General features: G+C 47.0%; 2 protein-coding genes across 2 annotated transcripts in view; one reads left to right on the forward strand and one right to left on the reverse strand.

Annotated features, from left to right (window-relative positions):
* The window catches only part of dnajc11b (DnaJ (Hsp40) homolog, subfamily C, member 11b), a gene marked incomplete at both ends in the record, with an annotated part of 13,476 nt that extends 8,439 nt beyond the window's left edge, over positions 1-5,037 (reverse strand). The window contains 5 exons of the mRNA XM_080548401.1: positions 1,741-1,869; positions 2,305-2,406; positions 2,743-2,816; positions 2,992-3,121; positions 4,963-5,037. Of these exons, the coding sequence (XP_080404527.1) occupies positions 1,741-1,869; positions 2,305-2,406; positions 2,743-2,816; positions 2,992-3,121; positions 4,963-5,037 (510 nt within the window). The remainder of the gene's footprint in view (positions 1-1,740; positions 1,870-2,304; positions 2,407-2,742; positions 2,817-2,991; positions 3,122-4,962) is intronic.
* camta1b (calmodulin binding transcription activator 1b) overlaps positions 5,036-12,500 on the forward strand; it is a gene marked incomplete at both ends in the record, with an annotated part of 62,202 nt that continues 54,737 nt past the window's right edge. Inside the window, 4 exon segments of the mRNA XM_080548499.1 lie at positions 5,036-5,045; positions 5,500-5,822; positions 7,585-7,750; positions 11,655-11,750. Of these exon segments, the coding sequence (XP_080404625.1) occupies positions 5,036-5,045; positions 5,500-5,822; positions 7,585-7,750; positions 11,655-11,750 (595 nt within the window).

Below are 12,500 nucleotides of genomic sequence, written 5' to 3' on the forward strand. Positions count from 1 at the left end.
TGTACCTCTATAGACTGGGAGATGTGTGTGTGTGTGTGTGTGTGTGTGTGTGTGTGTGTCAGGGTTTCCGTTAGAAAAATTTGCCGTCGGACATCGTGTCCGGTAAGAATTCAATTTACCGGACAAACGTGATATATTCCGGTCATCATATTAAAATATAATAAAACATTTTTTTTTTAAATCATATTTTTTTCTTCCAAATCTAATATAGCTGTTTGTCGCGGTGATTACTGTTGTGTAGCGGCCTATATATGCCATTTAATGTCTATTTCTCATCCGATACGATTAGATGCGAGCTATATAATATATAATAATATAACATGATTTGACGCATGCGCGCTATGCCATGCGTCAAATCCAGCGCTGAACGGGTCCAGCGCTGAACGGGAGCCTCACTGGGAACTGAACAGACAGCATCGATCAATGAACGGACTCCACATTACGTTAACTGAAGTTTGTTAAATTGTTTGGGATTAATGTGAGTTTTCTATTTTCTCTTTCCAGTTTTACCCTTTTTTTTAAATCAATAAAACAACGTCATTTCTATAACCAGGTCTCGCTGGTTGGGAAGGCATTTCGTTTAGCTCGGGAGTATGACAATGGGGAGAACATAACTGTTTATTGAGAAACAATTGATAGGCAGTCTGGGATACGTATATAAAGAAATACCACAATGTCTAGATGTATACCATTTTATTGAACAGTAACAGTGCAAGCATGTAGGCTTCTGGCGTGACACGGCTAGCCTAATTTCCGTTCATATGCCTTTTATCAGATAAAATAAAATAGAATAAAACTCTTTGAAAATAAATAGGCTTTAAATTAACTTGCAATGCGTATGTATAGGCTAATTTCCGTTCGATGTTACAGCCTAGGCCTATCGCCTATGCCTTTTCTCAGATAGATAGGGGATAGCCTTAAATAAAATAGCCTAGAGTAAAAACTCTGAAAATAACAATGGCTGCTCATATAATTCAGCTACTTATTAGGCCTACGTCGCTTTTTGGCAGCATTGAAGCGTGCAGCTGCGGATTTGAAATCAAAGCGTCTCTCCGCAACTTGCAATGCGCATTAGCCGTGTGACCTTGCCCCTCCCCAAGGCGACTTCGGTCCGCAGTTTTAATTCGGTTCTGCAGAGAGAATCCTCTCTCTGCAGGCACACTGGAGACAGGAATCAAGCAGGCTATCTTGGCCAACGTCTTCAGAGTCAGACTTCTCCTCAGGCTCAGACTCATTGTTGCTTGGCTTCATGAAATAATTGCTAAGCTTACTTTGTTTTGCCATCTTTCCATTAATTTAATCGCTCGCTATGGTGCACTTTGAGCTGCAACGTTTGCGTATTACTATGGTGGACGGGTTGGCAGGGTTGCCAGATAGGCATGGGTTACCGCCGAATGGGCTACTGTGTTTAAGCGGTAATAGACTGGTTAAGCTGTAATCCCATCTGGCATCAATCCCATGTGGCACCTGTGCGCTGTTTCGCATAGGCCGGCCTATACATTAGGAGTCATCATCATGCCGGTGTCAAATCATATCATAATAAAAGAAATACATAGCCTATATATTCGTCTTTTTTAAAATAGAAGGAATCAGAATGTGAACTTTAGCGAATTGTATTCAAAGGGAATTATTTTCACCGGACAATATGTCCGACGACTTTTCAATTTGTCGGACTTCAACAACTTTTACCGGACAACGACCGGTAATTATCGGTTAACGGAAACCCAGGTGTGTGTGTACCTCTATAGACTGGGAGATGTGCATCCTGTTGATCTCTATGTGAGGGAAGCCTCCGCCTGGCGCCTCCTCAAAGTCCTCCTCGTAACGGTCAAACAGGTCCGTGGCGTCCACCCCCACACTGATGGTCCCCTGGGGGGGAGGGAGGGAGAGAGAGAGAGAGAGAGCGATGGAGAGGAGGGAGGGGGAGAGGGAGGGAGAGGGAGGGGAGGGAGAGGGAGGGAGAGGGAGAGGGAGGGAGAGGGAGAGGGAGGGAGAGGGAGAGGGAGAGGGAGAGGGAGAGGGAGAGGGAGGGAGAGAGAGAGAGATTTCAACGAATCTGTAGTAGATAAATAAACATGTGATATTTGGTATCTAGGTACAGGCGTTCTGGTTAGACAGTCAGTGTGTTGTAATTACAGCAGAGACTGTTTAGATTATGTTTATGTTTAGGGTTAGATTCATGTTTTGGTATAAGAACAGACTGTATACTGAGGATTCAGAGGGGCGAGGAGTGTGTGTGGGTGTGTGTGTGTGTGTGTGTGTGTGCGTGTGTGCGCGTGTGTGTGTGTGTGTGTGTGTGTGTACCTTAGGGTTGGTCCTCTGTTGCAGCCTCCTCTCCTCCCTCTCTCTCTGCAGCCTCTCGTACTCCTCCCTGATCTCTGCTGGGGTCCTCCTCCTCTCCACCACCTCCACACACACACACACACACACACACACACACACACATCAGCCATAGTAACACACACACACACCAGCTATAGTAACACACACTACCAAAGGATGAAGACAGTCGCCCAAATCTCACTCCCCTGACCCTAATCATCAACTATGAATGAATCATTAAATAATTCATATTTGAATCTATCTACCTGACCCAATCTTCCTTTTCCAAGCATACCCCTAGATGACCCACCCACTCCAACCCAAGCCATGGTAACCATGGTAACACCCACTCCGACCCAAGCCATGGGTGAAGCCATGGAGCCCATTGTTATTCTGGGCCAGCATCACTAACACACCTACCTCCCAGCCCTCCACCTCCAGACCTTTCTTCCCAAAGATGTCATAGATGGCCCTGGTCTGGGCATCACTCAATACTATAGGAGAGAGAGGGAGGGAGGGAGGGAGAGAGAGAGAGAGAGAGACAGACAGACAATAATATTAATATTAGTAATAATACTATTAATATATGACTCTCTATGTGTGCATTATCTCTGTGCAGAGTGTGTGTGTGTGTGTGTGCGTGTCTGTGTGTGTGTGTGGGGACCTTACCTTCGTAGGCCTGGTGCACCTGGTTGAAGAGCTGCTCCGCCTGGCCTTTGAGCACCGGGTCCCTGTGCTTGTCTGGGTGGTAGAGCATACACAACCTCCTGTACGAGGCCTTCAGCTCCTCCTGGGTGGCCTGCACACAGAGGAGGACATTTTTAAATAGATAACATGCTACATTATCAGCTTTCTCAAATAAAGTTTGCGAACGGATACAAGGTGTTGTGGCATAGCCTGGGCGCTTGAATACCGTCCTTGTTGCGACTAAATACAACTTTACACTGCGGATACCATAGATATCACATACAGTAGAAGCCTCGTTTGAGACGATAGACAGTCAGACGCATAGCAGCTACATTCAGGAGTGGCCAATGAGGCATCTACTGTGTGACAGAACGCCTGGGTACTGTGTAGCAGAATAACTGAGTACTGTGACAGACCCAAAACTAAGGAAATCCTTGACTATGTACAGACTCAGTGGACACAGCCTCGCCATGGAGAGAGAGAGGCCGCCACAGGCAGACCTGCGCTCCCCAAGACCAGACAGACTGTGCACCCACTGCACACTAAACACAACTGTGAACATTTCAAACCTGCAAACTGCGACACTTTAAATGAATGTGCAATAATACTATGTGCAATATGACAACCCTCGGTTCAGAGATAGGAAATGTTAGGATATTTATAGCATAGCATAGAGCACAGCACAGTGTTTTATTTGTATAGTATAGTATAGTGGATAGTGTATATAGCCTTTATGTAAACCAGCTCTTTTCCCTTCTTGTTTTTAGTAAAAAAAAATCCTAGCACCAGGGGAGACCCCCCTCCCAAAATGTCGTTGTATGGTACCTGTACTGTATTAATGACAATAAAGACCATTCATTCATTCATTCATTCATTCATTCATTCATAAACCAGGTGGAAACAGAGCTGCACGTTTTTAACCACCTGCCAGCTGTACAAAGACATCAGAGACACGTACTTCCCTCTGATTACAAACACGATTTTGAAGACATGACTAATGACTGCCATATCTGCTGGGTGGAGTACAACAATGTGCAAACACAGCAGCCAGGTGTGAGAGATGTTGTGACAGTAAAAGGACGTCCAATGCAACACAACCACCGTAAAGACTGTAAATAAGTATCTGCACTATTTGCACCATGCTGATCTCTGTACATAACGTTTTCACAGTTGTCATTTATTTGTATTCATATGTTTAAACTGCAAATGTCCAGTCCACGCTTTTCTATTTGAAGTTATCTTTATCTAGCCTACCTGTGAACGATACATACACACACAGCTCTGTTACAATATAATAATGTATTTATGAATGAATGAATGGTCTTTATTGTCATTAATACAGTACAGGTACCATACAACGAAATTTAGGAGGGGGGGCTCCCCTGGTGCTTGGAGAAAAGACTAAAAACAAGAGGTCCAAGGGTGAAATAAAAAAGGGAAAAGAGCTGGTTGACATAAATAAAGGCTATGTACACTATCTACTATACTATACAATAAAACACTAGGCATTTACACTAGTGCATTACATTCTTTTCTTTTTTTTCGTTTTTTATCTTCACATTTGCTTTGGCAATAATAAACGTATGTTCCCCATGGTGTCAATAAATAAAGCCCTTTAATAGAAACTGAATTGAAACAGAAACAGAATGAGAGAATGATGACACATACAGGGAGTGCCAAGCAAATGTTATTCAATCAGGGGCTTTTAATCATCTGAATATCGGTTATTAATCTTTACAAACATGCATATACACTAATGCCACTCGCAGCATCCCAGTCTGTGTGGTCTGGTTATCAACAGAGCGACGGGATGAATGAATGTCATTGGCTGCTGTTTCTCTAACGGGACGCTTTATTCTAACAGATATTAGATATGAATAAACGATCGTTTAAGAGCCGCACGTTTGGGAGAAGAGGAGATGTGATATAATAATATAGAGCAGTCCTGGTTACCTCTTTTCTGACGTTAAGCAGAGAGTAATAGTCTTCGTTATCCAACTCCAACTCATCGTCTAAGGCCGCCGCCATGTTTGCGCGTCTGTCTGCCGTGCCCCCCCCCCCCCCCATCATGGCCCCGCCCCCCTGCTTCATGGCCCCGCCCCCTCCTTCGCTCTGTGGTCCTCTGGGCTTGCACCAGCGCCGCCTGGTGGCCAGGCTGACTTAGGTTCACCTCCTCCGACCATCACACACATATTTTTTTTAAAAATCGATGTTCTAATCTCCAAGAAACACACAGAAAACACACAGACAATCAAATATAAAATCAACCAATGCACATAATCAAGCTTTATATTCACAGTTGAATATGTAACCTTGTGTATTAAAACTAAACATAATAACACAACACAGTGGCTATTTGCAGTTGTTGTTGTTGTTGTTGTTGTTGTTTAAAGTAATACAAAACAAACTAACAACAACAACAACAACTGCATTCAAAATGGTTTAAAAAGGACAGTGACTGTATGTAACACATTTTGTAACTCAACACAGCGCCGCCCAGTGGCCAGGCAGACTCAACACAGCGCCGCCCGGTGGCCAGGCAGACTCTACACAGCGCCGCCCAGTGGCCAGGCAGACTCAACACAGCGTCGCCCGGTGGCCAGGCAGACTCAACACAGCGCCGCCCGGTGGCCAGGCAGACTCAACACAGCGTCGCCCGGTGGCCAGGCAGACTCAACACAGCGCCGCCCGGTGGCCAGGCAGACTCAACACAGCGTCGCCCGGTGGCCAGGCAGACTCAACACAGCGCCGCCCGGTGGCCAGGCAGACTCAACACAGCGTCGCCCGGTGGCCAGGCAGACTCGCAACAAGCCGTCCTTTCCTGACGGATCGGAAATCTGATGGGGGGAGGAGGGTTCATCATCAGTAGACTAGAGGCTCTTTACTATGGAGGACCAATGTGGAAAAGAAAGAATGAATGTGGAAAAGAAAGAATGAATGTGGAAAAGAATAAATATAGAAATGTATTTCGTTATACTGTGTGTATTCATTCATTTATTTGTTCATACATTCATTTATGTGTCTATATATTTATTGTTAATTTTGACAGACTTGGTCCTCCATACTTTACCCGCCTACAGCTGCATTTGTTTTGCACTCGTCTAGTAAACTTAGGGCCGGTTTCACAGACAAGGCTTAAGCCTAATCCTAGACTAAAAAACATCTTCAATGGAGATTTTACATTGAAAGTGTGATTTAGTCCAGGACTAGGCTTAAGCCTTGTCTCTGAAACCGGCCCTTAGAGTTTCAGAATACTGTGGAGAAACAAACACAGTGTTATTGTTCGTTTGTTTGCTTGCTTGCTTTTTTTAGTCGATATTGGCTAATATAAAATATATAATAGATTTGTATATATTGTATATTTGTATTTTGTTTATCTTTGTTCTATGCCCCTTGGATTGTATCGTTTATTCTTGTTTTATTATGTAGTTTATATTATTGCTATTGTGTGTTTTATTGATTACTATTGTTCTATTATTGTTTTTTATGCTGTGTGGATGTTAAAGCACTTTGAGATGCAACGTTTGCAGGAAAAGTGCTATACAAATAACGGTTATTATTATTATTATTATTATTACTATTATTATTATTATTATTATTACTATTATTATTATTACTATTATTATTATTACTATTATTATTACTATTATTATTATTATTATTACTATTATTATTATTATTATTACTATTACTATTATTATTATTATTATTATTATTATTACTATTATTATTATTATTACTATTATGAGGTGAAGCGGGGTTGTAACACACCACGGAGTCTCTGGGCGCGGGGAGCTGTCCTTTCAGCACCACGCGCTTCAGCACCTCTCCCACTACAATTGTACACCAAAAAACAGCAAGAAAAACTTAAATATTCGATGACTTTAAAACATGTTTTTAATGGTCTATTTTAATTTATTTATATATAATTTAAAAAATGGGGGGGGGGGTCTATTTTGCCCAAATCTCTGAGCAGATCTAGCGCAGGCATGGTACGTGTTTAGGTTACTGACTGAGCCCTGGCCGTGGAGCCTGTTCTGTTCCAAGTCTGCGAGAACGACCTTGTTATTTGAGGTCCGGTGCTGTAAGATCTTCAGCGGTGCTCCTGGGGGAGCGTGTCCGCGTTCAGCACCACGTCTACGGGGGTGGAAGACCGTCAAGGTGTCCCTAAATACTAGAGAGAGAGGGGGGGGGGTAGAGATAGAGATAGAGGGAGAAAGAGAGATAGAGAGAGGGGGGGGAGAGAGAGAGAGAGAGAGAGAGAGAGAGAGAGACAGAGAGAGAGAGAGAGAGAGAGAGAGAGAGAAAGAGGGAGCGAGAGAGAGAGAGAGAGAGAGAGAGAGAGAGAGAAAGAGGGAGCGAGAGAGAGAGAGAGAGCGAGAGCGAGAGCGAGAGGGGGCGAGAGAGAGAGAGAGAGAGAGCTGGGGAAGGGAGGGGGGGCGGAGACAGTAAGGTAACACAACACACAGGAACAGAAGCGTCAGAGCTGTCAGTCAACACGCCTCGGACCAATCCGCTGCCTGCGTCCGGCGGGCTCGTCCCCCCCTCTCTGTCCCCGCCTCCCCGCTCCTTGAGCTGTCCTCGCCGTGCACGCGCCTGGTCCTCCGTGCACGCGCCTGGTCCTCCGTGCACGCGCCTGGTCCTCCCCCCCCCCAGAGGAGGAGGAGGAGGAGGAGGAGGAGGAGGAGGAGGAGGGATGAGGCGCGCGGAGGGGAAATGGCTGCCGATAACAAGCCGGAAGGTAAGAGAGAGAAATAAGAGAGTTGTTTATTCTAAGGTTTATTCTAAGACCCTCGGAGAGAGAGACGCATGCATGATGTTCAGGGTCCAGACGAGGGGATGGAGGGATGGAGGGAGAGAGAGAGAGAGAGAGAGAGAGAGAGAGAGACGCGGGGGGCTTTCCTTCCCTCCCTCCCTCCCTCTCTCCCCCTCTGCTGTTCCTGTCCTGGAAACACGGAGGTTTAGGTTGCAGCGATGCTTAGACGCGACCAGCGACCAACGGTACACGGGGTTCTGGCACTGAAAAGAGGGTTTTTTCTTTCGAGAGTGAAAAAAAACACGAGTTATATCTTGTTGTCTTCAAGACACAGACAATATGGCTCTTATGCTCCATGTCTTAAGTGAGTGCATGAGTGCATGTCTTCAGGTTAGGTCTTATAGACGACTTGACAGACAAAAATGTCTTATTTTGGTTAATTAAGACATCTTAATTTAAGACGTCTCAAGACAAGGTGATGGCTGGGTATGTATGCGTGAGAATGTTGTTTTCTGTTTCCCTGTGCGTGTGTGCGTGTGTGCGTGTGTGTGTGTGTGTGTGTGTGTGTGTGCGTGTGTGCGTGTGTGCGTGTGTGCGTGTGTGTGTCAGTGCGTGCCGTGTGTATGTTGGGGGTCTGAGAGGGGATGAGGATGTGGAGAGAGACAGGAGAGGGTTACGATGCTGGAGGAATTCAGATGCTTTCTCGGGCTCACGCGCACGCGCGCACACGCACGGACGCACGCGTACACGCATTGCTACACACACACACACGCGCGTGCGAGCGAGCGCACGGACGCACACACGCGCGCACACACACGCACACACGCACACACACACCAGGCGAAAATAAATAAATAAATCCTGTAAAAGCAACGAAATGGTCCGTTTAGGGATTCCTAGACAAGCACGCATCTCATCTCACCACAATGATGTGATGTTGCGTTTTTAACCTAGTGTGTGTGTGTGTGTGTGTGTGTGTGTGTGTGTGTGTGTGTGTCTGTGTCTGTGTGTGTGTGTGTGTGTGTGTGTGTGTGTGTGTGTGTGTGTGTGTGTGTGTGTGTGTGGGCGCATACACAGCTGATCTATGCCCATTATGATGGCTCTCTAGTCTATAGATGGTTTGTGATATTAGAGCTATAGTCTATAGATGGTTTGGTGATATTATCAGAGCTAGTCTGGTGGTTGTGGTCTCAGGGAATCGACCCAACAGAGGTGGGGACTGTGCTTGTACATTCTTCTGTGATGTGTGACGATCACTGTGCGACCGCACTCCAGCTCTAATTGAGCTGTCTGTCCCTATAGGACGGAGAGCGGCTGTGTCCATAGAACTGTGACAGGGAAGGTTATTATGGGCAATGCCAGAGGTGTTCAGCTAGACACACAGCCCAGAGACAGACAACACACCTTCCATGGGTGCTGACTAGGCCCGTGGCCCTATGCTGGAGGTCACATGAGCTCCAGGGCCTCAAGTCCTGCACTCCACCTTCTGCAGACAGAAGGAGAGTGACATCACAGTAGACCCCCTCCGATGTTTGCTCAGTACAGCATGACATTTTATATCTCAATTCTGCATTAAACGTATCTGAATCTGGATATTGATTGGGGGATATGTGAGTTTGTTAGATCCTTGTAAGGCTCTATGTAAATACAGCGAGGAGGTCTGGACTGTTTTTTGGCAAAGGGAGGCACCAGGCACGGTAGTGTGCTGTCTTAGCGGATGATAAGTGGTTCCTATGGCTGTTCGGGATGCTACGATGTCAACAATCAAAAGGCCTATCGGTAATGCTACACTTATTGGTAATGGCACACTGTTGGCATTCGCGTTGAGCTTTCTGTGATTTAAAATGTGTACTAATGAAAAATGACATTGATTCATTCATTGAGAAACAAATGTTCACAAAAAACAAAAACACCGTTGAATGAATGAATGAATGAATGAATGAAATGGTTTCAGAGAGGCTTGAGAGAGTTCGTGGAACCACACGGCCGCTAGGGGGTGCTGTTGAGCTGAGTTACAGAAGCGATCGAAGCTAACAAATGTGGCTTGAACACATTCATCCTGCTTTGTTTTGGTTCCGTGCCCGCTAAGACAGACAGATAGACAGACCAAAGAACAATCACACACCCACACACAACCACACACACACACACACACACACACACACACACACACACACACACACACACACACACACAGAGACAGGTAGCCTGTGGCTATGTGGAGGCCGTGGGTTGAGTATCCCGTAGCGTAGGGAAGATACAGCGGGGTATCAGAGAGAAGGCCTGTAGGCAAATGGCCTCAGATAAACACAAACTACTGTACCCCCTTGTTTCTCACACACACACACACACACACACACACACACACAGACACACACACACACACACACAGACACACACACACACAGACACACACACACACACACACAGTTGGACGCATACATACACACACACACATACACACACACACACACACACACACACACAGACACACGGACACAAACACACACACAGACACACAGGCACGCACGGACACGGACAAACCTACACACAGACAGACACACACACAGACACACACACACAGACAGACACACAAACGCACACACACAGTTACGCGTCTGCTTCCATGTCACTGTAAGCTCATGGGAGGGGGTGGGGTGGGGGGGTGGGACAGAGTGTGTGTGTGTGTGCAGGGGGGTTGGGTGCGTGTGTGTGCGTGCGTGTCTGTGTGTGCGTTTGAGCATGTGTGCCTGCGCGTGTGTGTGTGCATGGGCAGATGACAGATAGCTTCTCTCTGTTAGCCCCCCCCCTCTCTGTTAACCACATCCTACTGACCAACACAGGAGATATAAACACAGATCAACTCAGATAAACGCTGTACTATAAAACGCTCTCCCCAGGCTCCCGCTGCCTTTACACGCTGGTCATCATCACTGAGAAACACCTCCACTGTAACTGGCCTGTATCATAGCAACAGTGGTCAGGGAAACAGGGAGCTATTGAAGACCAAAACCGAAGCTAGCTAGCTACCTGGCTGTCACACAGGAGCCAGCCAATCAATGCTCCACGCAGAATAAGAATGACTTCTAATTCTATGGGTGGGTGTGTGGGTGTGTGGGGGAGGGTGGGGGAGGGAGGGAGGGGAGGGGGGGCCTATTAGTCATTGTATGGCAACGGTGACGTGTAGCTGTCAATCAACGGCGGTCGTTATCCAGGGTCCCAGAGGGGGCGGTGCTAATGTGGGGGCTATGACATCATCAGCTGTAGTCAGATGTCACTGGAAGGCTGCTGGAGGTCAGCGTGTGTCTGGGAGTAACATCCCCCTGTAACAGCTGTGTCCCTGCCTCTCTCTCTCTCTCTCTTTCACCCTCCTCATCCTCTCTCTCTCTCTCTGTCTCTCTCTGTGTGTGTGTCTCTCTGTGTCCCTGTCTCTCTCTCTCTCTCTCTCTCTCTCTCTCTCTGTCTCTCTCTGTCTCTTTCTGTGTGTGTGTCTCTCTCTGTGTCCCTGTCTCTCTCTCTTATCCTCTCACTCTCTGTCTCTTTCTGTGTGTGTGTGTGTGTCTCTCTCTCTCTCTCTCTCTCCCTCTCTCTCTCCCTCTCACTCTCTGTCTCTTTCTGTGTGTGTGTGTGTGTGTCTCTCTCTGTGTGTCTCTCTCTCTCTCCCTCTCTCTCTCTCTCCCTCTCACTCTCTGTCTCTTTCTGTGTGTGTGTGTGTGTCTCTCTCTGTGTGTGTCTCTCTCTCTCTCTCTCTCTCTCTCTCTCTCTCTCTCTCTCTGTCTCTCACCCCCCCATCTCTCTCTCTCTGTCTCTCTCTCTCTCCCTGTCTCCATGTTCTCTCTCTCTTGCTCACCTCCTCTCCTCCTCCCTCCTTCCCTCTCTCCTCCTGAAGGACTGAAGAGGATAAGGAATCCAGAGCGGATGATCAGGATCGCCGTGGGTTACACAGGACACGCCCCTCCCAAGAGCGACGACACAGATGCCAACAGTAAGAGACACACGCACACACACGCGCGCGCACACACACACACACACGCACACACACACACACACACAGACAGACAGACGCGCACACGCACACACACACACACACACACACACACACACACACACACACACACACACACACAGGGCTTATTTTAACAGGCAGCAGCTCATTGTCATGCCTAATCAACACACATCACACTATCAACTCTCCCCCCTCACACACACACACACACACACACACACACAGCTCTGTGACTGGGCTGGCACGCACTGAGCTGGCATTAACTGACATGAGATGTAACCTGAGGTGTGTGTGTGTGTGTGTGTGTGTGTGTGTGTGTGTGTGTTCGTGCGTGCGAGACAGAAGGGGAGAGAGGTGTGTGTGTGTGTGTGTGTGCGTGCGTGCGAGGCAGAAGGGGAGAGAAGTGTGTGTGTGTGTGTGTGTGTGTGTGTGTGTGTGTTGGTGGCAGTGAATAGTTGATGTATTAGGGGAACTATAAAGGCAATGAATGCTTTGATTGGTTATTGATTCCTGAGGAAGACAGCTAACATTGCACGTGCTTGTGTGTGTGTGTGTGTGTGTGTGTGTGTGTGTGTGTGTGTGTGTGCGCGCGTGCTGGAGACTGGAGACAAACTGTAGAGTAATAAACAGACATTAGGGACAGGAGGCAGGGGGAGGAGGAGAGGAAGAGAGGAGGACAGGACGACAGGGGGAGGGGAGGGCAAGGGGAGGACAGGGGGAGGGGAGGTG

This window comes from Nansenia antarctica (assembly GCF_963989245.1).
Source record: "Nansenia antarctica genome assembly, chromosome: 18".
In the NCBI taxonomy this organism is placed as follows: domain Eukaryota; kingdom Metazoa; phylum Chordata; class Actinopteri; order Argentiniformes; family Microstomatidae; genus Nansenia; species Nansenia antarctica.